Source organism: Bos mutus, chromosome 9 (genome assembly GCF_027580195.1).
Source record: "Bos mutus isolate GX-2022 chromosome 9, NWIPB_WYAK_1.1, whole genome shotgun sequence".
NCBI lineage: Eukaryota > Metazoa > Chordata > Mammalia > Artiodactyla > Bovidae > Bos > Bos mutus.
In genome coordinates this window covers 43,038,298-43,065,495 of record NC_091625.1, presented here as the reverse complement: position 1 = coordinate 43,065,495, position 27,198 = coordinate 43,038,298, and the positions used below count along the sequence as shown (strand labels likewise).

Genomic DNA, 27,198 nt, shown 5'->3' with positions numbered 1-27,198 from the left:
AATAGGGCGGGGCCTGGAGGCAAGCGGTCTGCAAGGCCGCTGGGAGGGGGGCGGGGAGGGAGGAGCAGCGCTGACGTACAGGTAACTGCGCCCCTGCCGGGCCAGCGGTGACCCAGGCCCGCGCCCCCCTCTGTTGCTTCATCGCGCGCACGTGGGAAATACAGGAGCGGCGAGCTCCTCTCCCCTGGCTGCGCTCCCGCCAGGGCTCCGCGTGAGTGTCTCGCGTCCTGCCCCGGCCCGGCCAGCTCGGGACGCCCCGTGGACCCGGGGGGCCAAGGCTGTCCGCTCCTGGGTCTGGCTGCTCCTGCTGGCTGCAGACGCAGACTGCAAGCTCGAGGACTCTGGTGTCCAGTTTCCCTTGACCTTGAGAACCTGCGAAGGTGCGCAGCCCGAGGGGGTAGGGAGGGAGCGAGGGGAACATGACCTTGTCTCAGCAGTTTGTCAGCCTCTGAGCCAAGAGATTTTTAGTTGCAATTGACCTAAAAGCAGTTCAATCAGGTTCTCCATTCGGAGTAGTTAACGGGCTCAGGAACGTGGAGCGATTCCAAGTGTCCCGCGGGTTCAGGACAGCGTCGCCTCTGCATTCAGGTAGTTGCTGTTCTTACAGACTTTGGTTAGTTCACAGATTTTATATCTCGCCTGAAGATCTCAGTCAAAACCACCTTCAGGCCTCCTGCCGCGATCATCCCTTTATGTCCACGCTGTCGCGCCAAAGAAATCTTTTAAAAAGCACTACTGTCGGATCACTTCCCTACCTAAGATCTTTCTATAACTCTCACACACTCTGGATAAGTCCACGCTTTGATATGGAAGGCTCCTGGCGATCTCACCTCTTACCTGTCAACCCAACCCCATCTTAGCTCTTCATTCTAACGCACAGGTTCTTTTGCTGTGCTTTCACTTCACAGTATTTAATCAAGTACTTACCACGTGCCAGGCACTATTCTGGGCACTTGGGCTTGAGCAGAGGAAAAAAGCACCGGTAACAGTTTATATTCTACTAGCAGAGTCATTAAAAAAAAAACAAAAACAAACCAGTAAATTATATAACATGATAGTAGATAATGCTATGATGGAAGAAAGTAGAACAGGGGAGATTGGGAGGACAAGATACCTGTTAAATGGAGTTGGAATGAGTAGACTTCACTGAGTTAAAAATGAGTTATCCCTGCAGATAACCTGGACTAAGGGTGTAGTAGGGCACCTGGAACAAAGGAGTTTACTCAGAAGTTTGCCTGTTGTGTACGAGGATCTTCAGGAAGGAGTTGAGTAAGCAAGGGTGAGAGAGGCGGGAGATGAGGTCAGAGAGGAAATGGAGGGGGCAGATCACAGGGCCTATAGGGCAAGGGAGGGAGTTTGCTTTTTCAGTGCTTTTGTAGGATTGTGAGGGAAGGAGAGACGTGGTACAAATTCTTTTTAAAAGAGTCTATCTGACTGACTGCTGTATGGAGAACAGACTGTGATGGAGCCTTGGTAGTCATCCTGATGATAGACCGGGGCCTGAATCTGTGGTAACAGTGGTAATTGTGAAAGGGAAACCAATGTTTTGGTTTTGGAGATAAGCCAACATGATTTCCTGACATAATAGATCTGAGTAGGGGGGAAAGAGTCAAGAGTGACTGAAAGCTTTCCTTTTCAGGAACTAGAAGGGTGGAGTTACTATTAACTGAGATGGGGACGGCTGCAGCTAGAGCAGATTTGGGGTTGCAGATATATCAGAGTTTGTTTCAGGGCCAATTAAGACTGGAGTCCCTGTTATGCATCCAAATGGATATGTCGAATAGGCAGTCAGATACTATGTCAGGATCTGCAAGACCACCTCTAGGTTCACTGATTTCACTGGGAAGACTCAACAGGACTCAGCTATGGGTCATGGCTATGATTTACAACAGAAAATGATACAACATGCAAGGTTCAAGATGCCTGGGACAAAGTCTAGAGGAAACCGGGTGAAGTCTTCCAGGAGGCCTCTCGCAGTGGAGCATACAGGACATGTGGCATGACTGTGCCTCAGTGCCTCAGGGAACAATCACCTAGTTAGTGGTGATTACAGTTAGTCAACTGTAAGATGAACCACTGATGTAAAAACAGCTTCTTGAGGAAAAAAGAAATCACCATGTTAGATGTATATAGCAAGCATAGAATGCACCTGGGTTTCACAAATGCTACGTGAGATGGTATATCTTAGAAGCAGCATAATATGGTTAAAACTGCAGGCTTTGTACCCAGACTACTGGGGCTTTAATCCTGGCTCTCTGTGACCTACCCTTTCTTTCTCTGCTAGCTAATGAATCTATTAGGAAGAAGATGTGAAAGGGGGTAGAATGCAGATCTGTACAATTTGCTCATTCCTAGCTCTGATTTGCTGTAGTTGGAGGTTGAAAGTTGAGAGACTTACTCTGGGTTTATAAAGTGATGATCTAGTATCCTTGGCAAAGTCCATTATTGTAAGCTTGTAATGTATGTTAGTAGACAGTGTTTCTTGTTCTGAGATTTTTTTTTTTTCTCTAAAATCATTAAGGGCATTCCCTGGTGGCCTAGTGGTTAGGATTCTGGACTTGTCACTGCTGGGGCTCAGGTTTAATCCCTGGTTGGGGAACTGAGATCCTGCAAGCTGCACGACATAGCCAAAGAGGGTGGGGAAAGCACTGAGCAGTCAGTACCCAAACTAATTTGGGGGAGTGAGAAGAGTGGAACCTGTGTTTTCACATGTATTAGCATCCAGTTTGACCTTCATGACTGTCCTATCAGGTCAGTACATTAAGTACAGCCAGAAGACTCACCAGGTACAGTGTGCATGGCCTTGGTTCGTGTGGACCCAACATGGCCTTTTGTAGGAGGGAACATGGTACAGTATCAGCTGTAACGTGTTCACAGTGTGCATGGTTTATGTAGTAAGAATGCCAAGATACCACACTTGTGAACTAAATCTGAATTGTCTGTTTCAGGTAGTATGTGCCATGGCTATGACTAGTGTCAGACTGCCCAGCAGCATTTTAAGAAAGCCAGATGCCTGGATTGGACTCTGCAGAGCGCTGCGAGGGACACCTTCACATAAAGGCTGTGCTTCCTGGAATCGATACTTGTATTTGTCTAGTGCCAAGTTAAATGCATCAAATTATAAAACACTCCTCCATAACATTTTCTCACTGAGACTCCCAGGGCTTTTAATATCTCCGGAATATATTTTTCCATTTTCCATAAGACTCAAAAGTAATATAAGCTCTAAAAAATCCACTAAAAAGACTCTACAAAAAGTGGAAGATGAAGGGGACTCTGATGAAGAGAGGGATGAGATGAGTGAGCTGGAAGAGGAGCCCGAGGACAACCCCAGTGAGGTCAAAGACTATAAAGACCTGGACAAAGCAGTACAGTCTTTCCGGTATGACGTTATCCTGAAGACGGGCCTAGATATCGGAAGGAAGTATGTGCGTTTTCATACAAAAATCACTTGTCTTCTTGGTTGTTTTAAAGCAGCATTACCAATCACATGGCTCATATTACAGTGAAGGGTAACCACAGATGTGAAAGAATCTTACAGGAACCTGGTCCAATTATTTCATTCTATACGTGAAAAAACTAATTCCCAAAGAAGTCAAATGACTGCCTGCAAATCCCATGTGCCGTGTTTCCTTGACTCTAAGACATAGTCAACTGTAAGATGAACCACTGATGTAAAAACAGCTTCTTGAGAAAAAAAGGAATCACCATGTTAGATGTATATAGCAAGCATAGAATGCACCTGGGTTTCACAAATGCTACGTGAGATGGTATATCTTAGAAGCAGCATAATGTGGTTAAAACTGCAGGCTTTGTACCCAGACTACCGGGGCTTTAATCCTGGCTCTCTGTGACTTTGGACAAGATACTTAAAATCTCTGTGCAGTTCCCTCATCTGTAAAATAAGGCTAATAGAACTGGCTTTAGAAGGTGGTGGCTAGGATTAAATAAGTCAGTCTATCTTCCTGTAGCATTTACAACAATGTGTGGCACCTGGGTTCTCAATGTATGTTAGCTATGATGATGAAAATACTATGTGCGTTCATGTATATAGTGTATGGAGATATTAAGCATAACCTTCAAGGTTTCTTTAATCTCCTTGTTTCTTCGCTAGACCTATTATATAATAATAGTGATCGTCACTGTTCATTCATTCCTTTAGCAATCATTGTGTGCATACTGCATGCAAAGTAAGAACTGTCATATGAATAAGAAATTAAGATTCCTTTGTCTAATTTGTACCTTTATGTCCTAATTTAATGGCATAGTTTAATTTTTTAATCCATGAAACTTAAAGACTCATAAAGATGACTCTGAGCGCACAGGCACCCTCATCAGGACTTCAATGTTCTGTAAAGTCTGGCAGGCTCGTTAAGGGCTTCCCTGTCTCTCACAGTAGTAGCTAGTACTGTTATTAGGAAAACCCCCAACATCAATCACCAGGAGTCTGAGCGTTAAGACGAAAGGGCACTCATTTTTGTCTGTATCTGCCTTGGTCTAGTCGCTCCACTGATTAAATTCAGAGAGATCAGCAGTGGCTGGATTGGCATTTCCCCAGCCTCAGTGCAGATCAGCAGAGGGTTTCTTAACAGCCTCACCACAGGTGTGGTAACTGGTTTTTCTCTCAGAGCATGTGAGGGGAAGGTAGCACCCACTCATGTTGACTGTCGTGGATCACGGGAGCTATCACCTGCGTGAAGTCCCAGCAGAGCGCTGCTTACCTGTCATCTCGCTCTAGCAGATCTTTGCAGCAGCCACATCTACTCAGCAGTGCCCTTCGGTCTCCCTGTTTAGATTCATATAGGAGCAGTTGACTTTCACTTTCCCAATGCCCAGAATGGAGATTTTGTGGGTAGGCTGGTCACTGTCAGGAAAAGCATTATTAATAGCCAGTATTTTCCTCAAAATTATATAATTGTCTTGAATATATTTCTATTTTAAAGTACTTTGACTTTTTTTTTTTAAGCAAAGTGGAAGATGCATTCTACAAAGGTGAACTCAGGCTGAATGGGGAAAAACTATGGAAGAAAAGCAGAACGGTAAGATACTATGACAACCAAATATTTTTGTGTGTTGTTCTGTACTCAGTTAACGCCTTCCCCAGTCTCCCCTGGGGCTCCTTCCTTGGGGCATCAGTGGCTCCTCAGGTATGTCTGTCTTACCACCTTGAAGGTCTCCCTCAGGCCTAGCCACACAGCTTCAGTCACACAGACCACTTGCTGATTGTAGCCATAATGACTTTGAGATGAAGCTTCCTCTTTTTCTTTAAAATTTTAAGACAAGTCACTATCAGAACTAGAAAAAATCTATTAATTAAACTTCTTAAGTTATTAATGTTAGCCTCTCTGAAATCATAATAATCAGGCCAAAAAGAAATGTTTGATCCATGTAGAGGTTTCTTTGGCCTGCTGTAACCTGAGCAGATGTGCGATTCTGTTCAGCTCAGCAGAAGTTACACTGCTCTGTGTGCAGAGCAGCCATCAAAAAGGTTCTATATTTCCTGATAGCCCTGTTGATATTGTTGTTTTATGACAGAATCATTCATAAGTGTTACAAGAAAATGAATTTCTAGTATCTGATGTTATAATAAATGATATATATTCTTATAAAAATGTATTTTTGTAAAAATAAGTTACATATATACATATATCTAGATTAAAATCGGAGAAGGCAATGGCACCCCACTCTAGTACTCTTGCCTGGAGAATCCATGGACGGAGGAGCCTGGTGGGCTGCAGTCCATGGGGTCGCTAAGAGTCGGACACGACTGAGTGACTTCACTTTCACTTTTTACTTTCATGCATTGGAGAAGGAAATGGCAACCCACTCCAATGTTCTTGCCTGGAGAATCCCAGGGACAGGGAAGCCTGGTGGGCTGCCGTCTGTGGGGTCGCACAGAGTCGGACACGACTGAAGCGACTTAGCAGCAGCAGCAGCAGCAGCATTTATCTTTGAGTGGGCATTGTGAGTTATGTTCATGTGTTTTATTTTCTGAATTTTTTATGAGTATGTTTCACTTTCATAATTGGGAAAAATAATAATGATAGTAAAAGTTAACAAGACAGTTTAAAAAAGTATATGGCAGAGACCCTTAAAAAGTGTGGCAGACACTGACCCTTGAGGCATTAGCAGACAGAATATAACTCCCAGTCAGTGTCCAGGGAATAAATGTTCTAGCGGAGTTAGACACACTTTTGAAGGTTTTTATTTTAGCTTCTCTCGTATTTCAAAGCAACCCTGGGATCGGAGAACGTGAGCTGCATCCCGTTCCCCTGGGACATGGGAGGGTGTGAGCCATCAGCTGTGGACCTAGATGAGCACGGAGGCTGTCTTCAGAGGCCCTGATCCTGTGCTCAGAGTGGTTCTTGTGGCTGGGTGGACTGAAGAGGGGATCCCCAGTGCTTTTCTTGGCCACCAAGTCTCAAGGCCACTGTTCCTCTGAAGGCACCCAGCCTGGCAGGTTCAGACTGCGGGTGTCAGCCCTTGCTCTGTGAGCTGCAGGAAGTCAGGCACTCCAGACGGGCATCTGGACATCAAGTCCTTCTTGTCCCTTAATTGCTTTTCCCTGTGTAGCCCAGCCCCCTCTAGCCAGCCGCAGTGTTCCTAAGACAAGACCTGTTCTTGGTGCAGGATGCCTCTGTCAGGGCCTCATTTGCAGATACCACAGATCTGTTTTTTCTCCCTCTGCTTTGCGATATTGTTAACTACAGCCTAATTGCTGCTTCTTCATTCTGCCTTGGGTGTTCTATTGTCTTGGCTGCCTTCCAGATTTCTCCTGAGGGTCAGCAAAGGAAGGGCCCAGCATTAACACACGGCTGCCTTGTTACTAGGAGGCCTGGTAGCCATAGTAACTGCAGCTAAGGGGAGATTGGAAATGTAGATACTTGGAACAGCCCCTAATCCCAGCCAGTCTTGCTTTGTGTCTACTGCGCTGTCTCCCACAGTTGAAGGGAATGAAGGACACCTCCCCTTCCGTGGCCTGCTCCATGGGACTTGTGCCCAGCTGCTGAGGATACATAACGGGTTGATTTTTCTCTGTATATCCTTTTATACCTTTTACATCTTGTATCATGTGCATTAATGTATTCCTTTATTTAAAAAGGAATTTTAATGACACAGAGTTATGCCAAAAAAGGTAAAGCAGCGTTTCCAAGTCTTGTATTTCTGAACATTGATTTTAAATGCCTATATAGGTTGGCCACATGGTCATTTTTTAAAAATTGAACCCAGCAGAACTTCAGGAGAACTGACTCCCCTCTGCCCCTGCATCTGGCCCAGATGATGCCCTCATACCCACAAAGAGAAGCAGTCATCATGCCTCGCTATGGTGTTAGTCTCTCTGCTTCTCAGCCCAGAGGGGAGAAAGTTAATGGTTTAAAATCAGCCCTTTGAGTTTTGGGCTTCCCGAATCTGCCTGCAATGCAGGAGACTGCAGTTTGATTCCTGGGTCAGGTATTCTTGGGCTTCCCTTGTGGCTCAGCTGGTAAAGAATCTGCCTGCAATGCAGGAGACCTGGGTTCAATCCCTGGGTTGGGAAGATCCCCTGGAGAAGGGAAAGGCTACCCACTCCAGTATTCTGGCCTTGAGAATTCCATGGACTGTATAGTCCATGGGGTCATGAAGAGTTCGACACGACTGAGTGACTTTCACTTCACTTGTGAGTTTTATATCCAGCTGCCAGGATTGACCGGTATGGTGTTGTGGTGAGCAGGTGTGCGTTCCCACGCTGTTGACTGAGTATTAGGTCTACGGATGTCTTGAGTGGGTCGCTTGCCCTAGTGAAGTACAGATATTCCAACAGCATGAAGTTAGGACCGCCTTAGGGAGTATTCATTGGAAAATGCAGTAAACGTAAGCATTTGGCACGATGGCTTCTTAAACAGAAGCCCCCTAGCAACCTTTTAAATGGGTACCTATGCCCACTTAAGGGTCCGTGGCCCACACATGAGGGTCCCTCCCTGTCTTCCTGTCCTGCCTCTTCAACCCTGTGCCCGTCCCTGGCTTGGAAGTGGTGGTGAGTGGTCTGAGATGGCCTCTGGTCACCCTGGATTGTGTTGTAGCAAAAGCCGCATATTGCACCTGGGTCAGTTTAGCCCCTTCCTGAGTTACTGGGCAGATCCCCTGGATACTGAGCTGCCAGGACCCGGTGTCTGTCTTGGGCTGTTTGCACCCAGGCAGCACGAATGTGACTGCCCCCCAGGGCATGTCCTGCACTCACTCAAGCCAGAGCTCCTCTCTGGATAAAAATGGGTTTGATCTCAGCCCTTTTAACCCAGGTCAGCATCCTCTTTTCTGGGGCATTCCATCCTTGTTCATGGAGTCCTGTCTCTTCTTGATGATGTGTCATCCCTGGGGCTAGCCAGTACCAGAAAGCAGTTTCTTTACTTCCATTTCTTAAAGAGATACGGCTGTTGTTGCACTGTGATGAATTTCCAACAAATTATGCCCTGTATGCAATGATGTAGCTTATCTGGGTTGAAATCAGTGAATGTGTTACACTGAAAATTGTCTTCTCAGTGTCTTCCCAGTGCCTGTATTAATTACTATGCTCATACTCTCTAAAATTATGTCCCGCTTCCTTTGTTTTTTGCCATTGTTACCAAAATAAATGCTTCCATTCAAGAGTTTCCTTAAGTCATGCAATAGGGATGAAAATCAGAGCCACACAGGGCCCATCCTCAAGCAGCTAGCTGTCTCAGCCTGAAGGAGTGACACTGGTCCATGTTAAGCCACATGGGTTTGAGGCACCTTCCCAGAGAGGGAGGCCCTTTCACCTGGAGGCACTAAGATAAGTGACTGTTTCAAAGGAGTACCTCCCCGCCGGGGACTGGTTCTCTGGGGAAAACCCAAAGTAGAGATGTTTGCATTGGCCTGCATTTCCCCAAACGACAGCTCTGTTTTCTTTTTAATTTTCAGGTGAAAGTGGGAGATACGTTGGATCTTCTTATTGGAGAGGATAAAGAAGCAGAAACAGAGACAGTGATGAGGATTATCCTGAAAAAAGTGCTGGAGGAGAAGACCAGCAGTGAGAAGCACAGAGTGGTGTTACGACGGTGGAAAAAATTACAATTGCCTAAAAAGAGTATGCTCAAATAAATGGATTGCTTTTCAGTGACAAAGCTGCTTTGTAGTGGTGCAGGAAGGGGCCAGGTTCAAAAGAAGATGTTTGTATTAAAATAAAGTTCTCCCACCATTTGTAGAAGATGCTGAGCAGTTTTGTGCAAGTCAGGATCCGCATCGTGGCTCTTGAAGACGCTTCCCTTGGACTGGATTTCCCTCTCAGCCTTGATTTATTCACTTTTTGACCTCATGAGCAAGAGTGAGATTTGTAATGAATGAACTAAACTCAGAGACAGTTTACATGATCAGCCCACTGTTTCCCAGGTTAACAGCCTTGGGAGGGAGAGTAAAATAAACTGACCTTGTTCTTAGTGTCTTTATTTCAGTTTTATCCCCATCGACCAGCTTCCCTGGGTTCAGGCTTAAGGCAAAACCAAGCTGAGGCCAGGTCTCCTTCCTCTCCTTAGGGCAGCAGCACTGGACGACCCCCTTTCTCCATTGACCTTTCTCAGTTACCAACGTGTTGGCCTGAGTTCCCTTCAGTTTGTCTCCAGAGGTCTGGATAGTAAAGTTGTTCCAACTAATTCCAAATGGTTTATTTCGGGCCCATTTAAAATTAACTGTTTAGGTCAAGGGTTTGACAGACGAAGGCAGCCACAAGCCTTTTGTCTGACACACAAGCACGGCTTGTACATTTTGAGAGGCTTTTTTTAAAAAAAAGAGAGAGAGGGAAATATATAATAGAGACCTTATGTAGCCCACAAAGCCTAAAATATTTACATTGACTCTTTACAGAAAGAATGTAATGACCCTTTCTGGTTTAAGCTGATGGTGTACTTTTCAGCTGAAAGTAGGAAATACACAGATTTTTTATCAGTGAAGAGAATAAAGCATCAGAGGCCAATTATTTTAATTGTCAAGACAGTGTTGTAAAGTGAAGTGAAGTCACTCAGTCATGTCCGGACTCTCTGCGATCCCGTGGACTATAGCTACCAGGCTCTTCCATCCATGGGATTTTCCAGGCAAGAGTACTGGAGTGCGGTGCCATTTCCTTCTCCAGGAGATCCTTCCGACCCAGGGATTGAACCTGGGTCTCCCGCATTGTAGGCAGACACTTTACCATCTGAGCCACAGGGAAGCGTAAAAGGGACTGAAAAAACAAGAGCAGTCATAGAAAGGACACACATATACACATCATCTAGAAAAGGGCATCCGCAGAAATAAACTGGTTTGTAGATTCTCAGGAGCAGTTTCCTAGCACTGGAAGGGTCGGCTCAAATAGGAGACTTGTTAGACTATGTCATGTAAAAAGACTTTGTTGGGGTCTTTTTATCTGCCCTCCAGAAATTCTTGAGAATTCAGGTTAACTGGCAGAAGGGAAACTTCTATAGCCCAAAGCAGTGCGATGTTTGGGCCCGTGAGTCTGGTAGCCTTATCAGCTCCGATTTCAGAAAACTCAGGAAAAATTGATTTTTATTTGAAAGCTTAAATAAACTCCCGGGAAGAAATAATAAATACTCTGCAGTGTAACAAAAGGAATTTTCCTATTTTACCATTTGTTAATTACGCTTTTACATCAGTAAAAATAATTAGTACAATTAATCTCACCATGAGTTAGAGTTTTATTTTAGTAAATTATAGTAATGACCATGATTCTCTTCACCTCCCTGTGCCTTTCTTCCACTCTTTCCCACCCTCCCTCCCTCTCTTCCTTTTTTGTTGTTGCGGGGAGGAGGGTGGAAGTGAAGTAGAAAAGGATAGCTTTATTGCTTTGTCAGACAAAGGGGGACACAGTGGGCTAATGCCCTCTAAACCAAATGTCCCAACTTGGGGAAGATAATGACAAGTTTTATAGTAAAACAGTCTCTTCTCTTGATTGCTCTTTGGAAAGTAATAGAAAGCTGAAGATCTCTTGTATGGTGAGGGGGGCAGCATGACCTAGTGATATGTCAGAGGTCCTGGTTTTTAGGCTCTTGCCTGTACCAAGTTGGGTTACCTTGGTCATACTCTGGCCTTAACCTCTCTTGAGCTTCAGCTTCCTCACAGGTCAGAAGGGGATTGGCATACTAATTTCCTTACCTTGTCAAGTCTTCTAAAGAGGAAGAAAGTTAAAAATGTGTTGTGTGAGACCGGATGAGCTGATAGTATTAATAGCTAGAAAGCAGCAAGGGCCATTTGAAAGGCTTTTTTCACTCTGTTGGTAATTAAGTCCTTCAACTTAGCTGGTGGGATTTGACCCATTCCAGGCTTCTCTGTTTTTGAAAATCAAAATAAGAAAAAAGACGTCTGGTGGTACAGAATGTTGATTTGGTCATAGCAAGTGTCAAAAACGTATCTCTCATAGTTATCTATAGCACAAGGGACTTGGAACATATTTATGAAACAGCAGAAATAAAAGCAATTCATAAAGATTTATGGAACTCTTGCAGCCCACTCTAAGATAGCTGCTTCATAATGCCAACTTGGCAAGGCCTCCTCAGTGAAAATGTGACCAACATGATGAAAAGATATGGGTGTTTCTAATGCAGTGCATCTCAACCCAGTGTGATTCTGCCCCCTGGGGACATCTGGCAATGCCTGGAGATATTTTTGTCTGTCACAACTGAGGGGGTAGGATGGGTATCTAGAGGGTAGAGACCAGTGCTACTAAACATCCTATAGTGTACCGATAGTCTCCAGACCTCAAATGTCAATGGTGCTGAGGCTGAGATATCCTGCTCTAATGAGGTGACAAGGAAGAATTTTTACTCCAATAGATCTGGCTTTCACAGCAATCAGAAAAGAAAAATAAAAGGTACTCCAAATCAGAAGGAAAGAGGTAAAGTTGTCACTGTATGCAGATGACATGATACTCTATAGAATACCCTGAGACTTCAAACATACAACTGATAAATGAATTCAACGAGGCAGTAGTGAAGTTAAATCATACCTTCACACCATACACCAAAATAGAACGGCTTAAAGACTTAAATGCAAGGCATGCAAGACACCACAGAACTCCTAGAGAGAGTATAGGCAAAACATTCTCTGACATAAATCGTACCAATGTTTTCTCAATAGAAATAAAAGCAAAAATAAAAGGGACCTAATCAAACTTACGAGCTTTTGCAAACTTACAAGCAAAGGAATCCATAAAATGAAAAGACAACCTCCTGAATGGGAGACAATATTTGCAAATGATAAGACTGACAAGGGCTTAATTCTCAAACAGCTCATACAACTCAATAATAATTTTAAAAAACATCCAGCCAAAAAATGGGCAGAAGACCTAAACAGGTATTTCTCCAAAGACACAGATGGTCAACTGGCATGTGAAGAGGTGCTCAAAACTGCTAATTATTAGAGAAATGCAAATCAAAACTACAATGGGCTATCACCTCACACAGGTCAGAACGGCTATCATCAAAAAGACTACAAGTTACAAATGCTGGAGAGGGTGTGGAGAGATGGAAACCCTTCAACACTGTTGGTGGAAATGTAAATTGGTACAGCTGCTATGGAAAACAGTATAGAGGTTCCTTAAAAAACTAAAAATAGAGTTACCATACGATCCAGCAATCCCACTCCTGGGCATATATCCAGAAAAGACAACTAATTCGAAAAGATACATGGACCCCTAAGTTCAAAGCAGCACTATTTACAAGAGCCAATGCATGGAAACAACCCAAGTGCCTATCAACAGACGAACAAATAAAGAGATGGCATATGTAAAAAAAGAATGGAATATTGCCATTTGCAGCAACATGGATGGACCTAGAGATTATCACACTACATAAAGTAAGAGAAAAACAAATACTATATAATTTATATGTGGAATCTAAGAAATAATACGATGAACTTATTTACAAAACAGAAGCAGATTCACAGATATAGAAAACAAACTTATGGTTACCGGAGGGGGGAATAAATTAACAGTACGGGATTAACAGATGTGCTGTACTACATATAAAATAAACAACAAGGATTTACTAAATAGCACAGGAAATATATTCAGTATCTTGTATAATGGGAAAGAATCTGAAAAAGTGTGTGTATGTGTTTGTGTATACACACATATATAGATCTGAATCAGTTTGCTGCACACCAGAAACTAACACAATATTGTAAATCAACTATACTTCAATGTAAAAATAGAACAAAAATTTAAAAATAGGTCTGGCTTTCCCAGCAAAGTCTGAAAATGCTTCTAGTGCATGTTTGCAGTTTTTTAAAGATGAACAATCTAAAATTATGACTATTTTTGTAGAGACCCATCTAGCCTTTTTACCAGTAATGGTTAATCCTTTCAAAGAAATAGCTCTCCTCTGGGAAATGTGATGCTAATTGCACTTCTCTGCCAAATAGCATTTACCATCTTTCATGGAAAATTATATAGATGGCTGGGCAATAGTTTCATCATCATTATTTTTCTTTTTTAGCATTTTGGGGATAAAAGTAGATATTTGTGGAGAAATTTTTAGGTCATAGTTTATTTGATCAATAATTATTAGGGGGGTAGAAACTTTAATTTTTCAAGAAACTAAAAAGAAAACAGATTTCCTTCAGGAAGGTGGTACATGTTCTATAAACTTTCTTACAGGGTGTGCAATGTATAGGAGGCAAATAAGATGACACTGTACTGAAGTCCTGCCTTATCTTGGTTGTATATATTTTGGTTTCCTAAAAGTTACTGCCAGAATTGTCAGTCAGCTTATTGACCATCTTGAGACATTAGAAACTCCATCCAGCAGACTGCAAAAAGCAGAACGTGAGCATCTCCCAAACTGCTTTCATGAGTCACAGGGTTGGCTTAAAAATCAGCCACGGTAGGAGGAATTTCACCTTGGCAATCAGCAAACACCATGAACCAGGACTGATTTTTTTCCCTTGGAAAGCTAACTGTCACACATTTACCAACACACCCCGGGAGGAATGGAGAGGCGCACCTATCAGAATTTCCACTGGGAGATGCTGGGGCACCAGTCCCTACCCTCCAAGTTCTTTCAAGTCACTGTTTCTCTTCTCTTGTTCTCACGTCCTCGTCCCTTACCTTAGCCAATCATCGGATGTGTTTAATGTATATCTTTTTGTTTGCATTCTTGTGAAATGTGCTTTGTTGTTTTGTACAGATATATTTATAGTTTCATAAGTGACATTACTATATATTTCATTTTGGGTCTTACTTTCTTACTCAGATCCATCCATGTCACTCTAGGTACAGATGATCCATCGCTTCTTGCTCCGTTGCTGCCTAATAAATACCGAAGTGCATCCACTACGTTTTGCCCACCCACTCTCCCAGTGACATTCTCCCACCCGACTCCCTTTACTGCAAAAAACACAGCACTGCTTCTTCTCGGGGACATCTGCGCCAGGCTGCCCTCTCACCAGCCACAACCAAAGTGACTGAAGACGCACAGCCTCACTGAGCCCCTGGCATGACCCAGCTTTCTGATTTCTGCTAGTCTAATTATGAGTGTAAAAAAATGTATGAATAGTCTGATATACACTCTTCTTAAGAGTGTTCTGCCTGTGCTTCTGCCTTTTGGTAACTGCTACTGCCCAATGTGTGCTTAGCATTTCTCTGAGGGCTCTGAAATTGGACAAAACTCTCTGAGACTGACACTCACTTCTTTCCCTCAAAGATACACTTGCTGGCCCTTTTTTTCGTTTCAAGTTTTTTTTTTTTTGGTTCATTATTGGTTAACAGATCAGGTACATCAAAAGAAGAATGGTGAAAGTCAACAATTTTGCAAGATCCTGAGGACGTGGATCACTCACAATGCACTTGATTCCCTTGTAGAGATGTCAACTGCATTCAATGGAACTTTGATCCTGGGACTTTTTTCTTAAACCTAGGGAGACCTTCCCCAAGGCAGACAAGTGAAAGCCTAAAGACTGCAGTCAGAGTAGAATAGCATGTGTCTAAAATGGGCAAGTTCTGTTTAGAGATCTCTACTGGTAAAACCCATTTCTGGAACCCACTCAGAGGGCTTACTTAGATACTTCCCCACAGAATATGTAGGGAATTTTCTTTAGGATTGTAGGAGAAAATCCTTTAACTTTTGATTCTGACATAAGAGAAAAGTGAGGCTACAATAATAGCAGCCAACTCATTGGATTCAAGAAAATAGTATTAATTACATGAAGACAAGGTAGGCACCACCATATACTGAAGTATATGCCTTGTCATGCCTGACACTGTGCCTGCACTGAGATTTCAGCTAATCGGATACAGTGGGGAGATTTGGGTTTAATATATCATGTCGGAAATAGGATAACTTAGCAACTCTGTTTCAGCTCTGAGAGCCAGGAGAGTCAGGAACCTGCCTTCCGGTAGGTGTGCCTCCTGCCACGGTCTCAGCTGTCTACACGGGGCAGAGCCAAGGTCCTCGGTCGGCTTATACCCAAGTGCATCTTGAAAATCAACTGAAGGCAAGAGACATTAGGTTTTGTGCTGTTAACGATCAGAACCTTCTCTCCAAGCTTAAACAGGCTTCTTACCTACCAATAAGACTTGTTAGAATCATGGAACTATGCTCAGGAGATAGTAGGTGTTACAAATATTTTTGCTAAATGAATGAACTTCTTTTAGAGGTAGAGATGATTCTTAACTGCCTTCCTTGTTCTATTTCCTGTGGCACTGAGAGGTTTCCCGAGTCTGATACTCTGACTGGGGCGGATCCAGAAGCTCAGAGACTGTGAACAGTCAGCAAAACCCCAAGTTAAATGATGGGGAACCACCAGGCAGACAAACAGACTTACTCTGCCCAGCTACACAAGCGGCAGCATGGAAATCAAGAGCACAAACTTTGGAGTCAGCCTGGCCATCATTAGAGGCCCCCGGCTCTGCCAGCCATGTGACTTTGACCAAATTACTTAATCTCTAAACGCATCCCCATCTGTAGGGTGGGGAATACAAATATCTATCCCACGGGGTTTCTGTGAGGAATAAATGAAATAATGTATGTCTCATCCCTAGCACATTCCTGACCCACTGCAGGAGCTCAGGAAATGGGAGCTCTTATGGAAAACAGAACTCCCTGTAATTTAGGGCCCGACTGTCACTTCTGAATACACAGCTGTCACACTGCAGGAGACTCTGAAGGAGAAGCTATGGCATTCCACATTCTCAACCTCTGTCAAAGACATGATTCACCATCTGGACTACACACTTTAGAAGGATGAACAAATTCCCACTCCTTAAAATAAAGTCAACGGACAGGCTTCCCTCTGCAGAAATGTTCTGGCGCCAGCCACCATATTTGGCCTGATGCTGAAACATTTGTAAAGCTGCCTCTTCCACTGACCTGAAAGCTACATGATGGCAAGGTGACTAGAACAGCAGCAGAGGAGGGCAGCCTTACTGGGCAGAGGAGGCAGAGTTCAACACGATTGTATCAGAACTGAGTATTCCCCTCCCTACTCAGAACAGGTGAAGGGTTTCTTCTTTTCTTACTGATCCAAGGGCAATTCAGTGAAGACAAAGTCCTCCAGCCCCAGACTGTTTCTGCAGCTTCACGAAACTCCTCCTCCTCTAGTTCCACCCTCCATTGGCCACCTTTAACTGTTTCCTAAGAGCTGCTTCTCACACCCCAAAGCTTGTTTGCATGTTGAACTTTTCACCTAATTAATTCTTCATTCTCAAATCTAGGCTAGCCATCCAGTTCCTTGGGGAAGTTTTCCCTGATGACTCCACCAAGGACCAGCCCCCCTGGTTTCATAGTATTAAGGACCCCCTCATTAATAAACTTATAGTTTGTAATTTTCAAAAAGTCAATTTGGAAACCACTTATTTCAGCTCAGATCTAGCTCTACTAAGTGCTAAGCTTTCCGTTTCTGGGATGTACAATGTATTTTTTGAAGTTACATGTTTCTGCAGCCTCTGGACATCAGCACCGGGCACCATCTCGTTAGAGAGGGGGAACTTCTTAGAAATGCAGATTCTCAGGCCCCACTGTGAGAATTCAGGTTCCAACAGACTGAGAACCTCTGGCAGATGGGGCCCCATGACCTGGTTAAACGTGCAGTCTGGTGGGTCTGCCCCTTAATGGATGCCGATGGAGTCCCACCCAGATCCCCTGTGCTGGCACACCCACCCCCTCACTGTTGAGGGCCAGCTAACCACTCACAATGGCCCTTCTGGAACACTGCCCTTGGCAAAGGGAGCCACCCTGCCAGGCCAACTACCCCTTTCCCTGGAGGAGACCTCAATGACCAACTGGCGCCTTTGCTTCACCTGGTACTAATTCTGCAAAACAATTCATGTTCTAGGGCCTCACAGCGCCTGGCAGTGAGGCTGGCCTGCAGAGACCACACTCCTGCTTATGGCCTTCCCTGGCCCCGTTCTGCTTCTTTCGCACCTTTTCTCCTGGGAGCAGGTCGTCAATCAACTGCACAAGAACCCTAGTCTCAGACTCTGTTCCTAAGGAATCCAATCCATGGCAATTACTTTCACAATCTCAAAAAATTTACTCTTACCAGAACATGTCTGTCCACAAATGGCCACAATTATTTCAGCCAGGGCAATTTGAGAACCGGCACCTATATCTAAGATGAGACAAACTGAGTTTCAGGTCTGAATCTCTGTTTTATACTGCATGCGGCTCAGGGGGTGTTTAGTGTCTGAGACGGTGCGGCGTACAAGGCAGACTCTCATCTTGGCATCGCAGTTTGTTTGGACCTTCTTTCTGCTTCCTCACCACAAAACGGAAATAACAACATTGCCCAAGACACGGAGTTTTTACAAGAATTAAATGAGATGGTACACATACTGTTCAGGGCCTTAGCTTTCTTAACAGGCTTAATTAGGGAACTTACCTCACAGGGCTTCTGAGATCTTCACCAGCTATGATCCAGGAGAAACTCTCAGCAGTGTGCCTGGCATGTTGTATACACTCAGGTAGGCCCAACATTGCCATCCAAGCAAGTGGGCGATGCATGTTCGTGTCTTTCCCATCACTGGTTTGGCGATTTTAGGTTTCTCTGGAAGCTCTTAAAGTGTCCACTGCATCTCACCATTCCAATAATCAGAATAATCTGGTGTGGAATTCTTATTTCTGAGAACTGGCTTTTACAGGTAAGCCCACTGAAATTCTCTATTATTGTTATTCGCAAGACAGCAGCAGCAAAGAGCTCAGCTTTTTATTGAGCCTGTCTCTAAAGAGGTTTAGTCAAAAAGACCAAAGCCCCAGGTGATCATCACACTTCTCAGAGTCCTGTTTTCACTTCCTTCTCCTCAGCTGGGGCAGGAGGGGTGGAGGGGCAAGACCTCCTGCCCGGCAGGTCCCCCAGCCCCCACACGGCAGATGAGGTACCCAATGTTGACATTGACCAGAGCCTCTGCAAACAAGCCTGGCCAGAAAGGCTCACCGTTCACACGCCGCTCTAATGAGGGCATTGACCTTACCCTCAGTGACGGTCACCTCACCCACCTCACCGTTCCCTTGAAGGCTGAAGGCGAACAGCTGCCAGTGAACTCAGTGGATGGAGGCCACGCTGCGGACAGGGGCTGCCGCCCGCCGTGTGACGCTCGGATGGACCGAGCACCTTAGTGGCAGCTGAGGAAACGGACTTTATTTTTTTTGGTCGAAAACAAAGATACATACGGCCAGAAAGGCTCTAAAGAATCTCGCCTTCAAGTCTTGTTTCGACTTGCCTATGGAGTAAATCAGGCTCCAGCCCTGACCAGCCCTCACCTGTGCACGGCTGCCCGCACAGGTGTGCGCGCTCTTGGCCGAGTGCTTGCTCGCTCCAATCACAGGCCATGACGCACTTTATACCACGTGACCTCTAGGTCTAAAAAATGTTTGATAGCTTGATATTATTTTTACTGTGAAATATTAATGATTTATAATTCGCCAATGAGGCAAGAGAAAAACATGCATCCTTTTGTTATCAGTTAATAATAGGTTTGCCTTGAGGAACTAAATCCCATTTAATCCAAAGTGGAAAAGAAAGAGTGAACTGAAACTCCTCCAGTTTGGCAACAGGGCGGGTGTGGCAGCCGACCAGGAAAGGAAAGGTCAGCTGTGCCTCTACCTCATGGCTGGGACGCGGTTTGTGTAAGAAATGCTCTAGGGCTCATTTGGAGACGTCTCAGTCACTCAGCTGTGACAAACTGCACCGCGTCACCCAGAGTGTGGAAGCCCGAGAAGCCATGGTGCCCCGAGTGCCCCTGCCCTCCCCTGGGAGCGGGTGGTGAAGCCCCAAGCAAAGACAAATAGACCCATACCTTCTGAGAGACCTCTGCCCTAAGAAAATAAGATGTTAGGAGACCGTATTTTTATAACATTTTATATAGCTCATAAAACAGTGCTTGTATAAAAATTCACACAGTTGCTAGAGAGCATACAATTTCCAAAAAATGTCCTGGGTTTTTGTTACATTCAGTTTTCTAAGGGTGCACTCAAATCAATGGTAAAATGCAGACATTATGCAATGTTTCATTATCTTTGGTAAAACTATTCTCATTATTTTGTCTCCTCACAGTATTAACTCTGATATCCACTTTGCGCAGGGTCTGCTATCACTAGGATGTCAGAAAAACATTAAGGCTGGATCTACAAGAGACAAGTATCTCTGAACGACATTAAGAGTCCCTTGGCCCAGGGGCCCACTTCTTTTTTGGCCCTATAGCATGTGAGATCTTAGTTCCCTGACCAGGGATAGAAACCGTGCCCCCTGCAGTGGAAGCAGGGAGTGGTAACCACTGGACCACCAGGAAGTCCCACCACTTCATAGCATCTCTCTCCATGGTGAGGCAGGGTTAAGAGCTCAATGGCCTCCAATCTGAGGTCTTGAGACCCTCCTCCTCAATCAGGCAAGAAGTAAACATTTGGGGGAAAGGTGGAAAATGAAGCCATGTCTGCAGGAACCCAAGTGGCCATACTATGGTGTGGTTAGGCCAGTGACTCTTAGCATTTAAACAGTTAATCCGCTTACCACTAAGTAGATCCCATTGGTTGGTTGATGATTGCTGCTGATGTGGTACCCCCTCCCACCAAACTTAAAAAGCAGGGAAGGGTGGGGTCCAACACTGAGGGGGAGGGGCACACTAACACCCATGACACTGGGCACAACTTTATTCCCTGTCAAACCTGTGTTGTCATGTAGACACAGCCAAAGTGAACGGAAGCAGGATTAGAACACTTAGTACATTCATGACTATCTTCGTACATTCTTTTAAAACTCACTAACAGAAAAACGAGGGACACTACCACCTATTGTGACGTGCTATTTTACTCAATATCAGAATGTGTCTGTGCTACTTCTGGATGTGAGGGAGAAAAAATTCCCCAAACACAAGCAAGTATTAACAAAAATCAAAGAATTTAGATGGGGAGGGAGTAGGGGTTTTGCCAACAGATTATGGAAAACATTACATTTTGAAAAAAATTTAGGTATTTTATAATTCTATTGCTTCATGTAAAAAAAAAAAAAAAGCCCCTGGAGCCCACCTGTATGGCTGGAGGCTGAGAACACCACACAGACAGACTCAGGACCTGCAGGTGGTTCCTGGTGAGTCGGTCCAGAGAGACAAGATACAGCTCACAGAGAGCGTCCACCTCTCTTCACTGGAAGGGACTCTAAGATTTGGGGGAAGAAGCCCCATACAGGAAAAGTATTAAAGAAACCATCAAAACACGGTTTCCAAAAACTGGACATGCTCTAGGTTGTAAAGAGATATATTTAATTCCTAGAACCTGTTGATGTCTCTTGTGGGTAGACAGGATGATTAAAAAAAAATTATTAAATGATTGTGCTTCTGAAGTTGCAGGGTCACATTCCACCCTCTAGAAAGCAGGGCAATTTTCACATGGCTTGGAATCCTCTTGGATACATCCTAGAGACCAGAACAAATTCCACAGCACCCTCCCACTCGCAGGATCCCGGTGAGGGAGAGAGTGCCACTGCCATCTTTGGGTGTGTGTGCACGCACATGCACGCAGGCATGCATCTGTGTGCTGGAGAGACTAAGGCATAGAGAAAGGCCCAGGAGAGGGGGAAGTGAGTCTCCGGCTGCTCCAGTCCTCCTCCTTTCCAGGCACAAAGAGGTTGAGCTTGTTATTCATGTCGGTCCCCTTCATCTCACTTCAGTTTTTTACTAAGAAATGTGTGTGTACACATGTATGTGGGTGGGTGAGAAAGAGTCATTAAGTCCCTGTGTGTTTCCAAATTGTAATAATTTAGGTCCGCAGTTAACAACTGAAATAATCTGTAAATGACATTTAAAAGCAGATTTACTAAAGTTAGATCGGCAACTTCACACTGCTCAGAATCCTGGCATTAAAAAAAAAAATGGCCGCGAGTGCAGGCAAAGTTCCATCAGTCAGTAATGCTGAAGTCCTTATCTGTATGAAAAGAATTCACAGATTGTTTCTATTATTTCTGCATTTTAAGGTAGCAAAATATTAAGCCATTAGGTTATTAAATTAACATTCCACAAGGGTTTTACGACTACCCTGTGTGATTCAATTTATTTTCTTGCTTTCTGGTATAATGTATTGTGTTTAGACTGTTCCCTTTCCCTCTTAGGCACTAGCCCCCAAAGTCAGGTAGGTAAAAGTACTGTTTTTACATTAAGGACTTTACCTGTTGGGGAGTTTCCTGGTTGGAATCCTGGAGAGCATGCCACTGGCCTGGAGCAGTGTGACCTTCCCAACCAGGGAAGAGAAAAGAGGTGTCTCATCCTGAGGCCGAGGGACCGGCCAGATGTAGGAGAGCAGGACCTTCTGGGGGCCCAAAGAGAAAGCTCTGAGTGGACCCCGGAAAGGGATATGGGAGCCCTATTTCGGATGGCCTGTGTCCTTCCAACACCAGGTATCCTCAAGACAGGCCACGGTTTAGGCCCGGCCCTGAGGAACAAGGATGTGTACTGACTGGAGGAGCCAACACTGAGGTGTGGTGAAGCCACCATACAGCTCCCAGAACCTGGGTTTTATACAAATACACACATGGAAAGTAAACAGTTCTTAGTGAGCCCAATGGGGCCCATCCTTAAACAAGAAGCCAAATAACCACACACAGTTTTCCAAGGAAATGTTTGCCCCTCTAACCAGCATCCTTGAGGAGGAAGGAAAGAGGGCAGTGGAAGGACACAGCTCAAATGAAGACACTGTGAACGTGTCTCCACGTCTATCTACATTCATATCACCATCATCGCCATCCAGTGTTCTTGTCTACAGGGTGAGCAACATTCACCTGGCACAGCAGGGTGAGACAGGCCAGGCCAGCAGTCCCCGCAGCCCCTTCCTCAGCACCACAGTGGGAGGGAGCGAGCAACTGACCGTGGCCAGAAAGGACACCGAGCTACCCCATCCCCTCCACCGCCATCCAAGAGGCGTCCTGACTCTTCCAAAATCCGATGTATTAATAAAAGACAAGGTCAGTAAAATCCGTCTCTATGCCACCTGAAGCTATCAGCCATCATGCATGAACATGGCACTTCTAAAAATTTCATATATCTGAAACCATCTTAAAAAAAATTCCCAGTGACTCAAGTCATCTTACAGTACATCTCAAATATTAAAGAAAAAAAATTTTTTTTCTGAGTAAAATGGCCTCCACAGAGCCCAATGATTTACTTAAAAAGGGTTTCTTTTTAATTAAAAAAAAAATTTTTTTTTAATAAAAATTGAAGACGTAAAATGTGGGCAGAGGAACAAGAGGGTTGCTTGATTTGCATTTCAAATGGTGAGGGGGCTGGGAGGACAACTGCCGAGGAGAGGGAACCCTGACGGCCCCTCTGCCCTCGCAGCTCTGCTCTCCCAGACTCTGGCTGCACCACAGGAACACAGGACAAAAGTTTTAAGTACAAGAGACCAAATGCGAGGCTTCTTTGTGTGGCCGTGACCGGCTGGGCGATCGCGTGTGCAAATGCAGCAGGCCCCGCCCCGCCGATATAACGTGCGCGGCTGCGGACGCGGCTCGGGCTCATGGGGGAGGGGCGACGCTCAGTGCCCCTGGTACCCCTCACTTCTCCACCTTCTTGGCTTTCTTCAGGATGTCGCATTTCTTTCTGTTGGGGCGGCGGCAGCGTTCGTCGATGCTCGGGATACATTCGTAGTGCCACACCTCCTCCATCTTCTCCACCGGGTACACGGCCTCCACGTAGTGGCGGATGAGCCGCAAGCGTGTGGGGTCCAGCTGCTTCTTGTTGCATGCCCCGGAGTGGTTGTACTGCAGCCGCAGGTTCTCGGTGGTGAAGAGTTCGGGGAAGAGCCTGACGAGCAGCCGGGCGGCGAAGTTGCCCACGGAGAGGCTTTGCTGCACGATCTCGCGCACTTCTTTGTCGGACAGCAGGTACGGCGAAGGCACCGGGAAGTCGGGCGAGGGCACCACCAACTCGTCCAGGGGGATCTTGCAGAAGTCCTTGCTGCTCCTTTCGGGGGGCAGCGGGGGCCCCTCAAATTCCTCCCGGAACCGCTCAGGGTTGATTGCATAGCTGGCCAGGTCCCTGCACTCAGGGCCCGGAACGTGGACCTTGCGCTGCTGCTGGTAGGAGCGCCTCTGCTCTGTGTCCCGGCGCCGGCAGCGCTCGTCCAGTTTGCCCACGAACTCCAGTGTCCAGACACGGTCATTCTTGGCCCGTGGGTAGAGCAGCTGCACGTAGTGGCGGATGAGCTTGATACGGGACGGGTCCAGCTGCTTCTTGCCCAGGGAGCCGCTGCAGTTGTACTGCTTGCGCAGGTTCTCGTGGGTGAAGAGCTCCGGGAACAGGTGCACCAGCAGGCGCGAGGCAAAGTTGCCGATGGACAAGCTGCTCTCGTAGATGCTGCGCAGCTGCTCCTTGCTCAGCAGGCAGTCGGCGCCCGGCACCTCGAAGTCGGGCTGCGGGATCTCCAGCTTGTCGAAGTCGATGGGCACCAGCCAGATCTTCTTGGACCGCCGGCCGGGCCGCTCGCCCTCGAAGCTGTCTTCTACCTTGACCACGGAGATGTCATCGGGCAGGCTGGATGAGTCGTAGCAGTCGTCTCGCGGGGGCTCGCCCTCGCTGCCCGCGTCCAGCCCCAGGCCCTCCAGCTCGTCGTTGATGCGCTGGGCACACTGCTGCAGCCAGGCATCCTCCTCCTGCATGTCGGGGAAGTAGATCTCTGTGTAGTTGCGGATGATCTGTAGACGCTGCGGGTCCAGCTCCTGCTTGCCGCCATCCCCATAGCAGCTGTACTGCTCGCCCAGCTTCCTGTGGTCGAAGAGCTCAGGGAACAGCCGGTGCAGAAGGAAGACCGCAAATTCGCCCGGGGATGAGGCCTCGTCCAGGAACTCGGTGAGGTCCTGCGTGTCCACCACATGGTCAGAGGCGATGGTGCTGCTGCGGTCCAGGGACAGGGCCTCCTCCTGCTCCTTGCTGTCCAGGAAGTGGCCAGCATCCACCTGGGGCTCGGCCTCGAAGAAGCCAGACACCTGGCCGCTGGGCTGGCTGTCCTCCATTTCCCGCTGGGCCCAGAAGCGGCTGAAGAAGTCGTTGAGCTGGGGCAGGCACTCAGCCTGCCAGACGGCCGTGTCCTTCACCGACGGGTAGTAGACCTCCACATAGTTCCGGATGAGCTGCAGGTGCAGCGACTCCAGCTTCCGCTTGGCCGCGAAGCCACAGGCGCCACAGCCCCGGGAGAAGTCCACGTCGCTGAAGAGCTCTGGGAAAAGCTGCACCAGCAGGCGACAGGCCAGGTCACCGCCCGACAGGCTCTGGTCCACGATCTGTTTGAGCTCGGCCGCCGTGAGCTGGTACTCGGGCGGCGGCTGGAACTTGGCCACCATCTCAGTGGGGCTCACCTGCTTCTTGATGCGGCTCACTTCCAGGGAGAGCAGGTCCACCTTGCTGTGCAGCTGCGACATGTTGGAGGAGAGCGTGTTGAGCATGTAGAACATCTTCTGGATGAGAAAGTAGATGTTGGGGTCGCTGTCGGTGGCTGCTGCGGGGCCGCCAGTGTCCCGCTTCTGTGTCTCGTTCAGGAGCCGCAGCGGTGAGGGGCTGTTGCTGGGATTCACTTTCTCTGAGAGCTCATAGGTGTTGAGCATGTCCCCCGCGGGAGGGTTCTTCTTCTCCATAATCTTGTGTGAGATACCATACAGAGGCTTCTTGTAGGAGGGCGTGCTCACGTCGTGGCCAGGCTCCTCCTCTCCCGGCCACATGGAGACCAAGTTCTTGCCCCGGCCTGCCGGCTCCCCGTTGCCCTGGCAGGGCGAGCTGTTCTCCCGGTTCCGCATGCCTGCTAGGAGTGCCTGAAAGACAAAAGGTATATCAGGTGAGGGTTCTGATCTATGTCACACACAGAGGGGCCCAGGTCAACCTCAGGAGCCTATGAGAAAGTGTTTCCCTTGCCTGGGAACCATTCTGTGGGTCCAGAAGTGAAGTGAAGTCGCTCAGTCGTGTCCAACTCTTTGCAACCTCATGGACTGTAGCCTACCGGGCTCCTCCATCCATGGGATTTTCCAGGCAAGAATACTGGAGTGGGTTGCCATTTCCTTCTCCAGGGGAACTTCCTGACCCAGGGATCAAACCTGGGTCTTCGGGATTGTAGGCAGACGCTTTACAGTCTGAGCCACAAGGGAAGCCACCAACACAAACCTGCATCCCAGGGCCAAACTTGCTTGCTCTCCCTAATCCCTGAGAGGCTCAGGCTGGACCCTGGTGGCTTTCAATTCCCATAGGACACCATCCCTGAACTTCCTGTCCACAGACCGAGCACAGATGCTGACAAGGCCTGGCGAGAGCCCATGAGGGATGGGAGAGAGACCCCAGGAACAGGAAGTGCTCCTGTGGCAACCTGGCTATGGACAGGTCACCTAATTGCCCTGACTGCTCTCAGACAGGCAGGAGTCCTGCCAATAGCATCTACAGAAAGCACAGCTTGTTGTCCAGTCTGCAGACTCTAGGAGAGCAGGCATCTCTACTCTGGACAGCTCCCAAGATGCACGGTGCTGAGCATGGAAGAACTGGAATCTAGAGAACCACAGTCAGCTGCCAACTCTACCACTGCCTGGAGTCATGTCTTATTTCAGACTGAAAAGGCCCAGAACTGCCCCAAGCCCAGCCCACTGCAGATTCCGTGAAGCGGTGAGGCCTCCCAGGTTTCTAAGTCTCAGTCTCCTAGTTCCAGCAGCCCTTCTCAATCAGAACTGCCAAAGAGTTTTAAGCCCCAGGTCCTGAAGTACCCCCTGTGTGTAATGAATTAACACCTTTCCTATGCATCTAGAAAGGTACTTTCAATGTACTCTCCAGCCTTGCTCAATAAAAGACAGTGAGAGAATTAATGATTTTAGGAATTATCTCCTCAACTTGCCCAAGGCTGACATACTTTGCAGGTCCACTCTCAATGTACTCCCAGGACCTGTTCGAGATACCAAAGCTTGAGTCCAAGCTTCATACCAGAAGGCGACTGCCCAGACCATTTGGGATCCCAGGGTCCTCACTGCTTTTATTAGTGGTTTTCCCTATTGCCAGGCCCTGGATGGTTTAAGAGGTTTACTGACATATATATGGACAAATGATTTTCAACACAGGTTCAAAGGCAATTCAGTAGAGAAAGGAGAATCTTTTCAACAAATGATGCTAGAAATATTGGACATACATATGCAAAAAAAAAGAAAAGAAAAAACTTTCATCCTACATGTATCATATAAAAAATTAACTAAAAAATGGATCATGAATGTAAAAATAAAAACTAACTTAAAATTCCAGGCTTCCCTTGTAGCTCAGCTGGTAAGGAATCCACCTGCAATGTGGGAGACCTGGATTCGATTCCTGGGTTAGGAAGAGCCCCTGGAGAAGGAAAAGGCTAGCCACTCCAGTATTCTGGTCTAGAGAATTCCATGGACTGTATAGTTGATGAGGTCGCAAAGAGTCAGACACGACTGAGCGACTTTCACTTTTCACTTTCAAATTAAAATTCTAACACCTCTAGAAGAAAACAGAAGAGCAATCCTTTATGAAACTGTTTTAGGCAAATACTTCTCAGATATAACACACAAGCACAATCCATAAGAAAACAAATTAATAAACTGGACTTCATTAAAATTTAAAACTTCTTTAAAAAATGAAAAACAAGCCTGCTGCTGCTAAGTCACTTCAGTCGTGTCCGACTCTGTCCGACCGCATAGACAGCAGCCCACCAGGCTCCGCCATCCCTGGGATTCTCCAGGCAAGAACACTGGAGT

At 46.3% G+C, this 27,198-nt stretch overlaps 2 protein-coding genes across 9 annotated transcripts in view; one reads left to right on the top strand and one right to left on the bottom strand.

Annotated features, from left to right (window-relative positions):
* The first annotated feature begins 23 nt into the window (after window positions 1-23).
* Window positions 24-9,434, top strand: MTRES1 (mitochondrial transcription rescue factor 1). 7 transcript variants are annotated; one of them, XM_070376521.1, is made up of 4 exons: window positions 24-211; window positions 2,953-3,424; window positions 4,967-5,039; window positions 8,917-9,434. In XM_070376521.1, exons 2-4 carry the CDS (start codon window positions 2,961-2,963, stop codon window positions 9,094-9,096), a joined length of 717 nt encoding a protein of 238 aa, XP_070232622.1. In that variant the 5' UTR covers window positions 24-211; window positions 2,953-2,960; the 3' UTR covers window positions 9,097-9,434. The 7 variants fall into 7 exon arrangements, with proteins under 7 accessions (XP_070232622.1, XP_070232620.1, XP_005898267.1 ...); XM_070376519.1 differs by having other exon boundaries at window positions 2,949-3,424; XM_005898205.3 differs by having other exon boundaries at window positions 38-81; window positions 2,949-3,424.
* Window positions 9,435-19,361: 9,927 nt separating this feature from the next.
* The window catches only part of BEND3 (BEN domain containing 3), a 33,070-nt gene continuing 25,233 nt past the window's right edge, over window positions 19,362-27,198 (bottom strand). For both annotated transcript variants that reach the window (XM_070376516.1, XM_070376517.1), the window contains one exon: window positions 19,362-25,263. In XM_070376516.1, the coding sequence (XP_070232617.1) occupies window positions 23,014-25,263 (2,250 nt within the window). In that variant the 3' untranslated portion in view covers window positions 19,362-23,013. The remainder of the gene's footprint in view (window positions 25,264-27,198) is intronic.